Source organism: Polypterus senegalus, chromosome 8 (assembly GCF_016835505.1).
Source record: "Polypterus senegalus isolate Bchr_013 chromosome 8, ASM1683550v1, whole genome shotgun sequence".
Lineage (NCBI taxonomy): Eukaryota > Metazoa > Chordata > Cladistia > Polypteriformes > Polypteridae > Polypterus > Polypterus senegalus.
Genome location: NC_053161.1, coordinates 72,752,660 through 72,771,043, shown reverse-complemented (window position 1 = coordinate 72,771,043; position 18,384 = coordinate 72,752,660). Strand labels below are relative to the sequence as shown.

The 18,384-nt window shown below is 36.6% G+C and overlaps 1 protein-coding gene across 1 annotated transcript in view; it reads left to right on the top strand.

The window, feature by feature from the left end:
• LOC120534040 (phytanoyl-CoA dioxygenase, peroxisomal-like) overlaps positions 1 to 18,384 on the top strand; it is a 64,647-nt gene that overhangs the window by 10,652 nt on the left and 35,611 nt on the right. Inside the window, exons 2-3 of the mRNA XM_039761271.1 lie at positions 9,476 to 9,531; positions 14,890 to 15,000. Coding sequence (XP_039617205.1) covers positions 9,476 to 9,531; positions 14,890 to 15,000 — 167 coding nt within the window. The remainder of the gene's footprint in view (positions 1 to 9,475; positions 9,532 to 14,889; positions 15,001 to 18,384) is intronic.

Sequence of the window (18,384 nt, the reverse complement as noted above, 5' to 3'; positions counted from 1 at the left end):
TTTTTTGTATTTTTTTCTAAGTTGATTTAATGTTAGGCTAAATTTAATTGATGATTTTATTTAAACTGTTGTCTCAATTTTGTTTCTCACTGTTTGGTTGAAGTGTTTAGGAGAATACTGAAACACAAATACTTATAACCAAACTGAATGTTTAAAATAACATATGTAGGCAAATTTGTTCATGTCCTGAAAATGTTAGTGCATCACTTAGAATTAGATTTTTTTAAAATACATTTATTTACATTTATTTGCTTGGCAGATGCATTTATCAAAAGCGACTTACAAAAGGTAAATGTAAGCGAGTAACATTAGTCTAGGGCCTGTTTGTTAAGTGTAGTGTTTTAGGACAGGTAAGAAAAGTTGATTGCCACAAGTGAAAAGATTTAATAACTAACAAATTTACAATCATAAGTTATAATCAATAAAACAGTTAAATTTAATCTAACAACAAATTAACCAACAATATAGAATATCACAGACCAAAGCTTTTTTCCTTCTATCAATTAGACAGATATTCATAGAACAGATGGGTTTTCAATTGCTTCTTAAATACAATGAGAGAGTCAGAAGTACGAATGGAGGTGAGCAGCTTGTTCCTCCAACTGGGAACTACACAGAAAAAATAGTGTGGATTGAGACCCGATACCACGTAGAGACGGTATCACCAGGTGCTGTTAACTTGCAGACTTCAGTGGGTGAGAAGGAGAATAGGACTTCACCAGTGTCTCCATATACGCAGGTGCTGACCCATTGACTACTCTGTAGACAAGCACCAGGGATTTTAACTTGATGCATGCTGCCACAGGGAGCCAATGTAGCAACCTAAAGAGAGAAGTGACATGTGCCTGTCTAGGCTGGTTAAATACTTGCAGTAGTCCAGATGCAGCCAGATCCAGAGCTTTAACCAGAAGTTTTGCTGCATACGCTGTCAGATAAGGTCTGATCTTGCGGATGTTGTACAGTGTGAACCTGCATGAACGAGAAACAGTACAAATGTGATCAGAAAAAGATAGCTGCTCATCAAACACCATCCCAAGACTGCGTACAGACTTGGCAGGTGCTACCGACAATGAGCCAAGCTATACAGAGATGGGGAGTTGAACAGACTGGCTGGCCGAGATTATGAGAGGCTTGGTTTTTGCCAGGTTGAGGTATCAGTAAGGCATGCAGAGACTCTAGCTGATACCATTTTGTCTTCTGCAGGGAATGACAGGTACAGCTGTGTATCATCAGAATAGCACTGATAACAGAACCCATGGGATTGGATAATGGAACCCAGCAAGGTGGTGTATATAGAGAAATGTAGAGGACCCAGCACTGATCCTTGGGGTACAACTATGCATGTCTAGTGTGCATTTGACAATCTCCTCGCCAATCATTTGACAGCAGTCCCAGTAATGACAAAGTTGGATTGGGTGGCAAGAAGGATGTCATGGTTGATTGTGTTGATGGCAAAGGGCAGGTCTAAAAGGATAAGGACCAATGACGTGTGTAGCTCCAGGAAATTGTAGTTGGTCAACCACTTGTCTCAGTCGAATGGTTCCTTTTGAAACCAGACTGGTTGATATTGAGCAATCCATAAGGAAAAGACCTGGGGCCTCATGTATAACGCCGTGCGTAGAACTCGCACTATAACATGGCGTAAGCACAAAAGCGAAATGTGCTTACGCACAGAAAAATCCAGATGCAGGAATCTGTGCGTACTCCAACTTCCACGTTCTTCCGCTACATAAATCCCGATCAGTGTGAAAAGTAACGCTCATGCACGTGCATTATGTAACGCCCCAAATCCTCCCAAAATTACGCCTCTTTGAATATGCAAATCAATATAAATCGCCCTTAAGCGCAGCCTTCTGTGAAAAGACAATGGGAAAAGCACGGGGAAAATATAAGAATTTCAGCGAATACCAAGTGGAGGCAAATGAAAAACATACTATTTGTTCAAATAAACCGTGGTATAATCAACAAAAGGAAGTTGATCGAGTGGCATAGCGTGTTGGAGAAACTTGAAAGCTCACGTTCACAAAATCGCACAGTGCCGGAAATAAAAAAAGAAGTCGCATATCAAAGTCGCCGTGGAAAGCAGAGTTGGAGCCCACTGTCTGAGTGTCATATGAAAGATTATTAGGGTACAGAGAAAAAAGCCACACGGTGGGGAAAAAGCACGAAATGTCCACTTCAATCTCGACATTTCCACTTTAATCACGTAGTTTATTTTGTCATTAAAGTAGAACATCATAAAATTCATCTTAAAATTGTTTAATTAACCAGTTTCTAAAATCACATCGTAATTAAAGTAGCACGTTAAATGCTTTGTTTTGTATTTGATTTTCTATGTGCTCTATGTGTGTGAATCACTACTTGCTTCTTTAACCGGCTCTCTCCCTCCAACTGGACACAGAATCCATTACATTCGTGATATTACAGCTCTCTGAATAACTAAAATACTGAGATGTATACGTGATGTCATTTTCATGATGATAGGAGTTAAAGAACGTTTGTGCTCATGACAAGCATTTAACTTTTGCCGAAATTTGTCGCTGCGTTTTTAGCTGTGTTGTTATTTTCTCTTTCTGTTTTATATTCAATATATTTTGGCGTAGCCGTCACTGCAGTCCTTGCTTTTCTTTCCCCAAGTAACCGGTCGCCATACAATCAGCTCTGTAATAGACGTTAAGCCATCTGTAAGCTTAGCGCCGATTCTTCAAAACGTTTAAAGAACATTGAAATATCTTCGTAGTACATGTTTAATTATTTAATCCTTAACGACACTCCCAGTGAAGAATATAGATTATTTAAATGAAGTTAAAATTTTATCTGTATAATTTAACAAACATATTTTGCTGCATTTCACCTTATAAATGATATCGTCATCATATGTAAATACGCGCTTTATAAAGTGGCTCAGGTTGTGAGATATTATAACTGTAGTGCAAGTTTACAGTGGGGTGATTGTACTTATAAGTACAAACCGTTCTACAAGGAGCAATTGATTGAGTGCATTTAAAGTTCTTGGGATTAAACTGTTTCTGAACCGCGAGGTCCGTACAGGAAAGGCTTTGAAACGTTTTGCCGTGGCTGAGACAGCGTGTCCTTAATGCCGTATACCGATAATTCTCTTTCCGATCAGCTGCTGCTGTGATTCACACTCAGATACAGTGATATAAATACTCCGAGTCGTGCAGTGAGAGTAATATGGAAAAAGATGATCCGCTGTGGCAACTCCTAACGGGAGGAGCTGAAAGAAGAAGAAAAAGAAGTGAGAGTAACAACGCTAAAGCAGTTATGGTATTTGGAATACTATGGCTATTCCCTGGACCATTATATTGTTACGAGTTAATTACAATCAGATGCATTACACTAATAAACAATATGCGGTTAGTTTCTGTGTATTTATAAAGCCGCGTCATGAAAATAATGAGTAATCACACAAGAACAGTACCATTGCTTTGACGCTGGGTGCCGCCAGTTTGCAAAACTGAGCGGAGAACTTGCGTACGACAAGGCATGAGGTACCGTGGAAAAGTGCGTGGCTTTACGCCAAGTGTAGGTTTTATACATCGCGATTTGAACGTGGAAAAGTTCTTACGCAGCATTTCTGTGCGTACGCACCGTTTATACATGAGGCCCCTGGTTAGAAACAGCACATTCAAGTGTTTGAGAAAGAAAGGAAAGGAGAGAGACAGGCCTGTAATTTTTAACTTGGAATGGACTGAGTTTTGGTTTTTTGAGGAATGGGGTTATCAGGGCGTGTTTGAAGATGATAGGAAGTGTGCCTAAGCTGAGTGAGGTGTTAATAATGTGTGTAATTGCTGAGATGAGTGAGAGGGGGATGACCTGAAGGAGATTCGAGGGGATAGGTTCAAGTGGACAGGTAAATGGGTGATTGGAGAGGAAGTTAGAAACATCAGTGGCAGAGCGCATGAGGAGATTGTTGGATGCAAGAAGGGACTGGTACTTAGCCAGGTTTGCCTGAGTCTTTGACTTCCTTTATTTCCTTTCGGCTGTCTGGAGCTCAGTCCTTTAATTGCAGAGTCCTTCAGAAAGTTAGGGACAGGAGGGTCTTTTGTGTGCCGGCCTAGAAGAGAGAGAGGACAAACATTGTCAAGACAGGAGGACAGAGTCGAGCATAGGGTGTCTGTGGCAGTATTGGTGTCAAGAGAGAAGAAGTGGTTAGGAAGAGGTAGAGCAGAGAAGACTATGGAAGAGAAATGAGTGGGGGAGACAGAGCAAAGGTGTCAGCAGAAGGATACAGTGGGGATAGAAGAGGGAAGCAGCAGAGAGAAATGAATGAAAAAAATCATTTTTTCTAATCCATACAGAGTTCAATTGTTAAATGGAAGTAACATTATTTGACAGATATCACAAACAAATTCTTCTTTGTTAAGCAAGCATTCAGCAAAAATCAGGTAGAATCCTTTAATCTACTGTGGGGGAGAAGAGGATACACCATTAGTTATGTCTTCAGTGTAGAGCATATAGCAGCTAGGGATATATAAAATCAGCAACTTTGAGATTTTAAGCAGTAGTTTTTTCTTAACACATTACGTGCAAATCTAAAGAAATCTGCTTACCAATCTGAGATGCCTTTTTCTAGCAGTAACCTAGTAGCCCTTAAGAATCCCAAAGTTACCTTTTAGGATATAGAAGCCTCTCACAAAATAGTAAATACCCAAGGATGTGAGCCTGCCATCAGATGAGGAATGCCTGGGAATGGCTTATGTACAAAGAATTGGTCTAATCATTTTTTGAAACTTACTTTTTTAAAGTAAAATACTATTACATTTTAAGAATTTTTGGAACTTTTCAGTAATAAATGACATGTTTTTTTATTGGGGATTCAATCCCCCAAGTTGTGGGATGCATTTAATAATCAACAATTGTTCTACAAAACCTTTAGAAGCAATTTTCAATTAACTAAGGTATCTCCTCCTTGGATGAACAACCTCTCTATTTAGTTCTTGTAACAAAAATAAAGGCTTTTAAAGTTTATCACTCCTTACTGGAGATGGGGTCTTCTTAGTGCCGTGTTGCTTTCACTTGCATTGGCAGCATTCTTCCCTGTCTTCTTGATCAGAGGTACTGTGACCGTTTCAGGTTCTCTCCAATTGTATCTTGTGCTTGGAAGCGGTGCAACTCTCATTGTGGGCCTCCAAGGGTGTGGCAGGCTCTCTTGTATTCCTGCTAACCTTCATGGGCATGGCCTTCAAAAAATTGGTGTTATTTTCCTAAAAAAAGAGAAGAACATACTTTGAGGCATCCACCAACATCATAGTAAGGTGGTGCAAATTATGACAGCATCCTATAACAGGGGAGGGTTTGAAAGTTTATTGTACTTTTTGTCAAATCATTGGTTGTATTTTTAAAAAGATAAATAATATTGTATAGTTAATACAATCTGTAGCATTACCTATATACACAATTATACATAAACTATACAGAGTAACACTAAAGTCCTAGTTTAACATACTTACTACAAAAATACAGTTTCACATTGCATTGTGAGAACAGCTTAATAAAATGAGTTTTACTTTAACAAAATGTTGCATGTTGATTCACTGCACACATGACAATAATAACCCTATAAACCTGTTTTTACTCTAAAATGTTAACATGGTTTACTCCGTTTTAGTCGATGACTAGTCCAAAAATGCGGCTTGTATTTCACTGTGAATTTTACTCAAATGTTCACCTAACAATAAGAACACCGAAGCTTCTAAATTCTAACAGTCAGAACTCACAAAACAGTTTTTCAAGAAAACGTTATTGCTTTTATAACAACTGAGACACTTATATTTTCATCCATCTATTATCCAACTCGCTATATTCTAACACAGGGTCATGGGGGTCTGCTGGAGCCAATCCCTGCCAACGCAGGACGCAAGGCTGGAAAAAATCCTGGGCAGGGCGCCAGCCCACCGCAGCACTTATATTTTTCAAGATCAAAAAATATTTCCTTAAAACCTAAAAAACTGGATACATAACCATTTTTAGATCATGTACATTATATACTTTTGTTTATTTGAGCAAATATTGAATTAAAATCAGGGCAGTGGTAGGATGCAATGGTTAGCACCATCGTCTGATGAATCCAGTGTCTTGGATTCAAATCTTGCAATCTTTATATGTGAGTGCATCTAGCAGCCCATCTACAGTGTGGAGAAAGAGTACTTCTGTATACCGGTTATTATAATGGCACTACAATATAAATATGACTTGTTCAGGAAGAATATTAACCTAGTCTAGAGGTACTCTTGAGAAATCCTGGAACATTAGTTAAGTGGCAATACAGGCAGAATTACTTCAGTTCCTCTGTTGTGCTGTGCCAAAAAAGATAAGTCTCCTTTATTCAGTATTGTTTTCCCAATATGGTTGCTTATCAGATTTCTATTTGTTAGTTATTTAAAAAAATAATAAAAAAACAACTTTCCAGTCTGAGAGTAGAATAACAATCTATATGCTCTATATAAAATTTATTCTCCAATAAGAAGTGTGGACATGTGTCTTCCAAAGACAGTCATTCAAATTGCTGTCCCCTTGCATACAGTATATCCTTATCCAACTGTGACAGTAGTAGGTGGGAGCCATCACCAGTATCCTATGCTTTGGTGGTGCAGTGGTAAAGTACAGCAAGACAAACTACAGTATGTTGAACAGTGGCCTTGGTCTAGTGACTAAAGCTTTTAATACAAGGTATTAATGAGTCATTAAACTGCTCTCATTCCCTTTACTTTGACAGTAAGTCCTTCTTCCTTTCCATTTAGGCCATCATTTTTCGCAAACAGGTCTTCACTTCTGTTTTTTAATGACCAAATAATGTTTGTGGTTTTTGTCTTTGCCAACCGGAGCTCATCATTTGGGGAAGAAATTTCATCACCACAAATTGAGAAGAAATAAGGTCTAGTGCAAGGTTAGCAGGTATAGCCTCTTCAAATTTAAATCCTCCTCCTTTGATAGGGAATTCTAGCTAGGAGTGCTCATGGTTGTATGATGGATGCAACAAGTGCTCAGAGATTTTTTGTGCATTGAGACTTTATATATTTAAAACACAACACTGTAGTATGATGCAGTTTGAGTTTGCCTAAACATAAAATTATTAAAGTTTTCATCACTCCTGCTAGAATAAGTATAAGTTTAGGTAAAATAAATGTGCACCATCACATATAACAAAAACAATCCATAAAACATAATTTGTATTGCAAGCCAAAAACAGAAATTTTGTCAGGTGTTGACTTTGCTAAAACAGAAAGGGGAAGCTATATGATCTAAACTGAAGCATATTTTTCAGTGGTTCCTGTTTTCTTAGCCACAAGGAATCTCTTTTTAATAATAATAATAACTCTTTGCATTTATGTAGCATTTTTCTCACTACTCAAAGCGCTCAGCAATTGTAGGTTGAGGGCCTTTTCACCAGAACAACTCTGTACTATCCATTACAGATGGAGTGGGGGTGATGGGTTGGTAATCTGTAACTTAGTTGGCCTGAAGTTCACCATGAATTCCATAATCTTGCCAGAGATTAATGCAATATCATCATCATCTGTTTGACAACTTAAGATGATCCGATGCATCAAGTGAAAGGAGACTGATTCTGACCACACAAGCAAACATGTGACTCAACTGACCAAAGATATGAGTGTTTGTAGAATTACCAAGGCCCATTCAAGAGCTGATCACTATTGAGGCATTGTACTGTAGAAGAACTTATGACAATGCCCACAAACATCAATTGAAACTGTTCCGTGATGAGGAAATGTACAGTTAAATTCTCATTTGGTAAATCTTCTTTTATGAATCACTCTTCTAATGATTGTACACATAGCCTTTTAAGGGAATTCATTAGTGTGTTTAAGTATGTTGAAAAGTGGACTGGCACCCCACATGCAGGGTTATTATACCTTCAACCCAATAAAGCCATAAAACTGGATTTCCTCAGGGGGTCTGACAGCAGATAGAATGAACAAAAATGTAGCAGTGAGTCAATAATAAAGTTGTTTCTTGAGCTGGACATCATCCCAGACAACTTGAGACAATGTTCAACTCTTACAGAAAAATGTTGAACTTTAACATTTTTAATTAACATCAAGTCTTTCGGATGATAAAAAATTGTGTGTATATGGGTGCAAAATTGGCTCAGACACAACAAGCAGAGGGTTATGGAGTGAGGAGCCTTATCACAATTGGCTGATGTTAAGAGTGACGTACCACAGGGGTCAGTGCTATTATTAATGTATATAAATGATTTGGATAGGAATAAAAGTAACAAGCTGCTTGTCTGCAGATGATACCAAGATAGGTGGATTGGCAGTTACTCTAGAACTCACTGAATCATTACAGAAGGACTTGGACAGCATACAGGCTTTGGCTATTTTGTGGCAGATTAAATTTTATGTAAGTAAATGTAAAGTATTATACACATGAAGTAAAAATATTAGACTGGAATACACAATGGGAGGTTTGAAATTCCAAAGTATGTTGTTTACAGTTTTGGTCTCCAGATTACAAAAAGGATTTATCAGCACTGGATAAAGTCCAGAGAAGAGTGACTAGGCAGATTCCAGGGCAACAGGGAATGAATTATGAAGAAAAATTTAAAAAGCCGAGCCTTTTCAGTTTAAGCAAAAGAATATTAAGAGGAAACATGATTGAAGTGCTTATAATTAATCAAGTACATTTGATTGAGACTGTTATTTTAAAATGATTTCAAGAACAACACAGGGACACAGTTGGAAATTTGTTAAGGGTAAATTTCGCACAAACATTAGGACGTTTCTCTTTACACAAACAGCCATAGACACATGCGATAAGCTACCAAGTAGTGTGGTAGACTTTAGGGACTTTCAAAACTCGACTTGATGTTATTTTGGAAGAGTGAAGTGGATAAGACTTGCAAGCTTTTGTTGGGCTAAGTTCTCGTCTAGATTGTTCCAGTGTTCTAAAAAATAAAGATGGAACTACACAGAGAAAATTTTGCAGACATGAAGTAAACATGCAGGTTTTACAAACTTAACCAGAGCTGCCTTGTGCTGTTAGGCAGTAAAGTGAACTACTACTCCAGCATACCAAATCTGAAGAGGGTATTTAGAACCTTCCCTGCAGTTAAAATGAGTTTCATAAAATATATAACTTTATTTCTTAATATAAAAAAGAAATATATATAAAAAATGGTATAAAGATTACTTTAAACATTGTTTTATCTTTACTATAGCAGACAGCAAGTCCAGGAAAAGTCTGGATGGATATTGGATAATGGATTTGAAAAGGAAGGTTAATGAGATGTGGCCTTCATTTTAATAAATGGCGGTACTTTTTTAAATTTGTAAGCTTGATTTTCCAATAAAACAAAAAAAAAAATTACAAGCTGCATATTTTATTAAAATTCATATTTAAAAATTATTTCTAAAATGTATATTTCATTTGTATCTTTGTCAAGTTGGCTGAATGTTTTATAATTTCTTAACCTAGCATTTACAAGGTTGCCTCTCCAACAAACACTTCTAGAGTAACTGAAGAATACCCATTGGAATTACGGTAAGGTATTGAATTGTGCATGTGTATAGCTTATTATTGTCAGCAGTGATAGCATACACCTCTTTAATATGGCAATGGAAGTACTAGTGAACACTTCTGGGTAAAAGATTATGATATTCAATAACACATTTAGAGATAAAACTTTGCAAGTAAACTGTTTATTTCTTTTTCATTGTTTTCATTTGTACATACAGTATGCCGGATCTGTGCATTTTAATGTTTAAGCTAACAAGTCACATAAGCATATAATGCAGATGAAATTTTCAGTGCCCATGTCATGTTTTTGTGACATTCTGTATGTAAATATATTTATTATATATGCACATATATACTGCATAGTAGTTAGGAGACCGCTTCCCGGGTCCTCCCTGTGTGGTGTTCGCATGTTCTCCCCGTGTCTGCGTGGGTTTCCTCCGGGGGCCCTGGTTTTTGTCCCACAGTCCAAAGACATGCAGGTTAGGTGGATTGACGATTCTAAGTTGGCCCTAGTGTGTGCTTACTGTGTGGGTGTGTCCTGCAGCGGGTTGGCGCCCTGGCCTTGTGCCCTGTGTTGGTTGGGATTGGCTCCAGCAGACCCCTGTGACCCTGTGTTCGGATTCAGCGGGTTGGACAATGGATGGATGGATATATATATATATATACATGCTACCAGTCAAACGTTTTTACACACCTAGAAATGTCCTTGTTTTTGATAGAAATTTACACCTTTTTTATCAAGCTACCATTAAATTGATTTAAAAATACAATATAACCAAGACATTACTAGTATTTTTAATGGATATTTGCTTGAAATGTCTGCATTTTTATTTATTCATCATATATATATATATATATATATCTATACTAATAAAAGCAAAGCCCTCACTCACTCACTCACTCACTCACTCACTGACTCATCACTAATTCTCCAACTTCCCGTGTGGGTGGAAGGCTGAAATTTGGCAGGTTCATTCCTTACAGCTTCCTTACAAAAGTTGGGCAGGTTTTATATCGAAATTCTACGCGTAATGGTCATAACTGGAAGCAGTTTTCTCCATTTACTGTAATGGAGATGAGCTTCAACGCCGTGGGGGAGTTTAGTGTGACATCATCACGCCTCCCACGTAATCACGCAGTACATAGAAAACCAGGAAGACCTCAAAAAAGCGCTGAAGAAAACATGCATTATATAATTGAGAAGGCAGCTAAACAATAAGAAGCAAGCGAAAGTGACATATACAACCATATTCATGAGTTCTGCTACTCGAAACAAAGCACGATGTAAACCTACACTTTAAATTAAGTTCATAGACAGGCTGCCGCTGGCGTTTGTAATTTAGTGCCTGCCCATATAAGGCCGTCCGTCAGCGGCAATCCAATAGCAAACTGCCACGGGTAAATATTCACGGGTGAAGGACTGTGCTTATGGAGAGGAAGATGAGATGGTCAGGGTGGTGTTTGACACAAACTCAGCGAAACTGCGAGAGAAAGTTTTAAGTGCCAGGACTAAGGTAACATTAAATACAGCCATGGACATAGCACGAGATGGCACCAGCACAGCTGGGAACCTTCGATGCATGTACACCGGGCGGCTCACGTGAACTGACGCAGTGCACAGATAAAAGCAACAGTTCCAAAGAGCTGAACAAAACCGAATTACACAATTGAAAAGGCAGCAAAAAATATGAAGCGTCTCATACATACAAGCATATTCATAAATCCAGCTACTGCGGAAACAAAGCACACGTTGGAAAAAGTCAATGTCCCGCTAAAGGAAGACAGTGTAAAAAACCCGTGCATGCAGTGTGTCAGGTCTCAGATAAAGAAGAAGACGAGCTGTTTATTGATGCAGTAAGAAACGAATCGATGAATGAAACCTGTCATCTTTACAACGATTGACAAACACGGAATGTAACTTGAACACAACACATCCTACAAATACGAACCTGATTGAAAGAAATAATGATAATCAAATCCTTGATGACAGCAACACTCAGTAACACTCACAAAACAAATACTGTATATTGACAGTCATGTTACGTTATTTTTAAAATGTTCCCTTTTCTTTTCTAGCTTTTTAACACACTACTTCTCGCTGCGATACGCGGGTATATATATATGTATATATATATATCCCGATCTACATACTCGAATAATGGATACTTTATTCGCCATCAATGATTGTTTTGGTAAAGCCATACTCAGTGTATTCATTAGATGAACGGTAAAAAGTAAGAGCGAGGGGAGGATGACTTATTGAGGCATGCAGGCTGTAGTGCGCGTCAACTCTATCTGAATTGCGCGATCACATTTGAAAAATATATCTTTTCAAGTTCTATTTAGTCCATATGTGTCAAACTCAAGGGCAGCGGGCCACATCCGCCCGCGCGTAATTATATCCGCCCCGAGATCATTTTATATACTGTATTATTGTTATTAATGGCCCGGTATATGAAGCGCTGGTAACACAATAAACTACAGATCCCATAATGCAGCGCTTCAGCTGCCTTGCCGAACACTTACCGCATTAATCAAGTCTAGCTTATGATGCTGCAAGTTATTGCGAAGCTAGCTCACACGATGCTGAAGAGAAAAGTTGATTCTGAAAATAGAGCCTTTAAAACCGATGGGAGGCTGAGTATATGTTTACTGAACCCGTGTGTCTCATTTGTGGAGCTAATGTGGCTGTAATTACAGAATTTAATCTAAGACGGCACTATGAGACAAAACATCAGGGTAACCTGAATGCAATGCAGAAGATACAGAAAGCAGAAGAATTAAATAAGAATCTGACACTTCAGCGGACGTTTTACCGTGCACAATCACAAAGTGATTTCAAGTGAAGCTGCTTTTATGGGAGACACAAATGCACCTTGCACCTTGCCCCACTTTCCCTGTTGCCAAGTAATGTTAAACCAAGTCGTCACTACGGTGTTCCCAAACACGCACTTTGCTGATAAACTGAGCACTGCGCACTGAGTTTGCACGGCGCTTTGGTGACTTTGAAGAACAAAAAGTCCGTCTACATGCGGCTAGAACCTTGTGCATGTTTGGTAGCACATATCTGTGTGAGAAGCTCTTCTCAGTGATAAAGACTAACAAAACAGCACACAGGAGTCGCCTCACTGATGAGCACCTGCAATCCATCCTGAGAATCTCCACAACACAGAACCTCATACCAAACAGAAACGAACCTGTGGCCAAAAAGATGCCAGGCGTCCAGCTCTAAAATGACATATGAGCAAAGACAACTGAATGATTTGATTTGTTATTGCTGAAAGGAACACATTTTATTTATATTTCCAGGTTTTGTTATGCAGCATGTTCATATTTGAATTTGTATAATTTTGACAGGATATATTTTTATGGAGAGCAAAATCTTTTGGGATATTTAAAATCTAAGTTTATTTTTTTATATAAAATTACATAAGAGTAAAGAAATTTGAATGTTTGTTCTTTTAATGTTTACTTTATTTCTAACTTGTATAATTTAGACAGGATATATTTTTATGGAGAGCAAAATATTATAAGTTGTTTAAGGTTTGAGTTGATTTATTCAGGAATAATATTCCTGTCTGTTTTACCATTCCTACCAAAGATATTTCTGTCGACTAAATAAAAATTCCTTCTATTTAAAATTTAAATAGAACTTGAACAAATCTGATAGTTCATAATATCCACGCAGACTTGCACGTAAGAGCGGGTGTCATCCGTTTTAACAAACAGCGTATTGCACTGATCTGAAATAGCTGTGTGTGTATATATGTAGATATGTATGTATATGTATATATATGTTTATATATATGTGTGTGTATGTATATATATATATGTATTTGTGTGTATATATGTGTGTGTATGTATGTATGTGTGTATGTATATGTATGTGTATATATGTAGATATACATGTATGTATATATGTGTGTGTGTATATATATGTGTATATGTATAGATATGTATATATATATGTTTGTGTGTGTGTGTAAATATATATATATATTTATATTTATATATATATATATATATATATGACAGCAACACTCATCACTCACACGTTATTTTCAAAATGTTTCCTTTTCTTTTCATTGCTTCTTTAACACACTACTTCTCCATGTAAGCTGGTATTTTTTATTATATATATATATATATATATATATATATATATACACACTGTATATATATATATATATATATATATATATATATATATATATATATATATATATATATATATATATATATATACACTGTATATATATATATATATATATATATATATATATATACTGTATACTACAAAAGCCCATTTTAATCAGCAGTTCCTTAAGAGATTAGTTGGATTGAAAATCATTTGTCACGGGGTGAATGTTGCTGCAAACCTCTGTTAAAGAAAAAAGTTAGATGAAGGGAAGTGCAGTGAAGCACAAGATTTCACAGCCATGGGTAACAGTAAGCAGTTGTATTAGCTGTGTAGGAAAGCAGCCCAAACAGTTTTATGTTAAGAATGCAGTATAAATATAAGATATAGACAAGTGTAGCCACTATTTATTTACTATTCAAAAGATTAAATAGTGCAGGTTTACCCTAGACAAATATTACCATTGTGTGTCTTAAACAAATTTGCTCACTCTACTTACTTGGATACTAGGGTTTAAATGTTTTGATAAAATAAAAGTAACATTTATTTTATGGTCTTCTGGTATGTGATATAGCAGACCTGTACCTCATAGAATGTGCTCTTTTTACAGTCAGTTAGATGTTAATACAATTGTACTCTCTGTTTATATTGTAATGTGTGAAAATGCTAGAACAAGAGTTTCCGAAGCATTTATTAGGCTTAGTGACTTATCATTAACAAATTCTAATATTAAATGAATACAAGCTGTACGAATCTTCTCTCAATGTGGGAGAACCTTATGTGAGTACACTACCAGGTGATCACATGTGGCACCACTGTTGCCTTAAATGCTAAATTAAAAAAAAAGTTAGATTTTCAGACTGCAGATTTGTAAAGACTACCCATCTTTTGCCTTTTTTCTACATTATCTAGAGTTGTTCAGACTTAAAACATCTCTGGTGATGGTGAGTATAAATCAGGAATGCATAAAGAACAGGATGTGCTGTCACAGGGCCCAAATCAATGCATGAAAACTGAAGCAATTTAAAATACTCAAAAACAACATGATAGATAGCCTTTTTAGAGAGGGAGGAAATTATGCAAACACAAGGAGGGTGTAAAAGTTCGACAAGGAAATCATTCCAGCCAAGACTAAAACATGGGACCTAAGGTTTGCTAGACAGTGACATTAATTGCAGCACAGTTCTAGATAACACTTACAGTTTTCTCACAGTCATTTAATCTCATATGTCCTTTATTTTTAGCTATACATTAGAAAATGACCTCCTTACTCTTGAGCAGAGACAATTCTATGAAAAGAATGGATTCATCGTCATTAAAAATCTGGTTCCCCATGAAGATCTTGATACATTCAGGTAAAATGCTTTAGAAGTGTCAGTTTTTAAATTGTTTTATTTACAGGGTTTCATTAACTGATAACATTTTTATGCACATAGATAACAGCTGTTTATTTCACACTGTAATGCAACCTTATCAATGCTGAGTCAGGCTCTCAAATGTAAGTTGTGTTTGAGTTGCTGGAGATCCTTTCTTCCAGGTCAGTAACACTGAACTAGCATCCTAGTGCAAGTCCGTAGGAAACTTTACCTTTTTTTAACCCACTTGACTTTCTTGATTCTTTTTAATGTGTAAGCCACAACTATCAAGGGACATTCCCTGTAGTACAAATGGAATTAAAAACTGAACAATTGAAAAAAAAATAATTACATTACTGATGCTCTGTTGATACTAGTCCTCTGCAAGTATTAAAAGCGTTGAATGATGTAGTCATGGAATATTTATTAAAAATATTTGCATACTTCTAGGTGTTGTAGTGGGCTTCACCCAGATATACTGCTGTCGAGGAAAAAACAGGAGGCTGTATTGTCTTTTGTAGTGTATGTCTTTACTTTAAACAAATACATTAAATTTTCTCAAAGGCTGTGCTTATACTACTTGTCTAGGTAAAAAAATAATCTGATGGTTATGGCATTTATATTACATGGTCTTGATGTGGCCTGAATGTTTAAATATACATTTAGTTTATGCTGAATATACAGTATGCGTTACACATCTGTTGTGACAGTGATGCAGGTAAAAGAAAATATTGATCTCCACATTTTTTTTCTGTTGTTGCTCTTCAATTTTCTACCTTTCATAAACTGAGGTAATTTTCTTATATGGTGAGTGTGCACAGAAGAGGAACAGGATTATATGCTTTAGCATTTTCTACCTTGATTTCCTCCACCTTAATACAGGGAAGATTTGTTCTAAGGTGTCACATGATGGTCAAAAATGATGGAATCAAGGCATATCCGGTTGGACTATTTAAAATCAAATTGGATATGGGTGGTTAAATTTAACTTGAAACTCAGTAACTCTTGCAAAAGTGGACTGTTATCTGAGACTATGTGGGTATATACAGCAAAATCTGATTGTTTCAGATTAAAGGGAAAATCACAATTGGGTCACTTCAAAGTAGTAGTATAAATGTCCGAAAATGTATCTAAAGAAGGAATAACGCCAAATATTTAAACACATGATATATTTTTTCTAATAAAAGTTATTTACTACCCATTTGGACTCAAATTGCTTACACCACCTTCAAAAGCAATAATTGCCGTCACATGTTTCCTTTAGACTGTCATGGTGCTTTGGAGGAATTATGGATCAGTGATTAATTGGGTCCTGTCATAACACCTCAGTGGGCTTAGGCTATTCAGATGTACACTTACTTGTGAATTTTGGATTTCCATGTTCCTGCACGACTTGGCTGCCCTTTAACTTTACTTCATGGATGACTTGCCAGATATTCTCATGGATGATACAGAAGCTTATTCCCGCCATTCAAAAATATAATCAAGAATTATATTTAGCATAAGTATTGTAAAGAATTGCATTATTTCATAAAAGCAGTACATTATTTACCAATAATGATTGCATTACTTTGCATAAGTGTGACGTTGCAATAATGATTGTGTTATTCTGTGAATGTATTGCGTGAGCTTACACAAAAATCAAAAAAAGAAATCACTTGCCTGCAACTGGTATATGATACATGTTTGTGCTTGACTTGTCAATTCACAGCCAGTGAGATATATTAAGACTTTTAAATGTCATTTTATCTTAAAGATTTTGATTTATAGTTTCATATCTTATAATAATTATTACATAATTTACATGTGTTTTAACAAATGATATCCACCAACTTTAAGTGTATTATTGCTAGTTTTCTTCTGCAGAAGTTAAAATGCAAATTCACTTACCTTGCCAGGTTTGTGAGGGAAGTGCCTCTTCTACAAGTTTCATGTGGAAGGCATGAAGGAGGGCACACACTCACACCCATATTAACTAACTTAGACTCAACAATAAGCTCCATGTCTCTGAAATGTATGGTGCAGGGGAGTAACCTGTTGAAACCCATATAAACAAGAGGGGCACATGTGCATGAACAGCTCTAACCACTACACCAGTTGCATTGTAACTATCAATTAGTTTGCACATTCAGACTTTGACAATAAATCTGAACTTCAACACTGACATTGTCCTTAATGTGTATTTAATTCCCATAAAACATATAATCTTATGTATTCCATTTATACTTGTTATATACTGATGCTGACAATCTCACCTATTCATCAATTTTCCAAACCTTGAAAGTGCATTTTTTTTTGAAAATTCTTATTTTGATTATTACTTTCAAGTACTGCAGAAATCACGGCTTAGAACATGTTAACAGAAATGCACAAAATATTTTTGCCAATTATATATACTGTACATAGTACATATGTGTGTGTGTAGTGCATTAGTAAATGCACATTTGCTTTAAGAAAACAGACATTTCAAGGTATGATAGTTAATTAAGATAAAAAAGACATAAGTTTCAAGTAAGTGTGGTATAGTGGTTAAGGCTTTGGAGTTCAAACCCTGAGGTTGTGGGATCAAATCCCAATACTGACACTGTGTGACCATGAGCATGTCACTTGACCTGCCTGTGCTCCAAATGGAAAACTAAAAGAAATTTAACCAAGTGTATCATAAATGTTGTAAGTCACCTTGGATAAAGGTATCAGCCAAATAAGTAAATGTAAGGTTATTATACTCACGAATCATGGCCCCGGAGAGTGTTGATGTGTTGCATGTTAATTAGCACAAACAAGTAAGAATTTCACAGTACTCTGTATATGTGAAAATAGCAGCCCTATAAAACTACGATTAAAATAAATATCCCACTATTTTACAGCCATAACTACAGGCTCTTATTTTACTAAAAGTCCAGTGGTTTGTTCGTGCCAACTGGCATTTTTGCCTATGAAGCCATAGAACTATCATGATGTATCTTTAGGCTGTACCTACTGTCTTGCAAACACAAAGTTAGAACATGAATAAAACAGTTTCAAAATAAACTAGACATTTTGCCCTGACTTCTTTCAAATGGTAACCAGTTGCTTTTCCTGTTTACCGGCCCCTGGACAATAGAATTTTCTCTTTACCAGCCTAAAGTAGCACTGAGTCACAGATACACTGGCCTATAAAGTGTGACTGTTGCAGTCTTCCAAGAAACTGGAGTATTTATATTCTTGTTATATCAAAGTGGATTTCATCACCAATCCCCAACACATTAACACTGATCAGCCACAACATCAAACCACCAGCTTAATATTGTATGGGTCCCCCTCATGCCACCAAAACAGCTCTGTCCCATTGAGGCATGGGCTCCACAAGACCACTGAAGGCATCCTGTGGTAGCTGGCACCAAA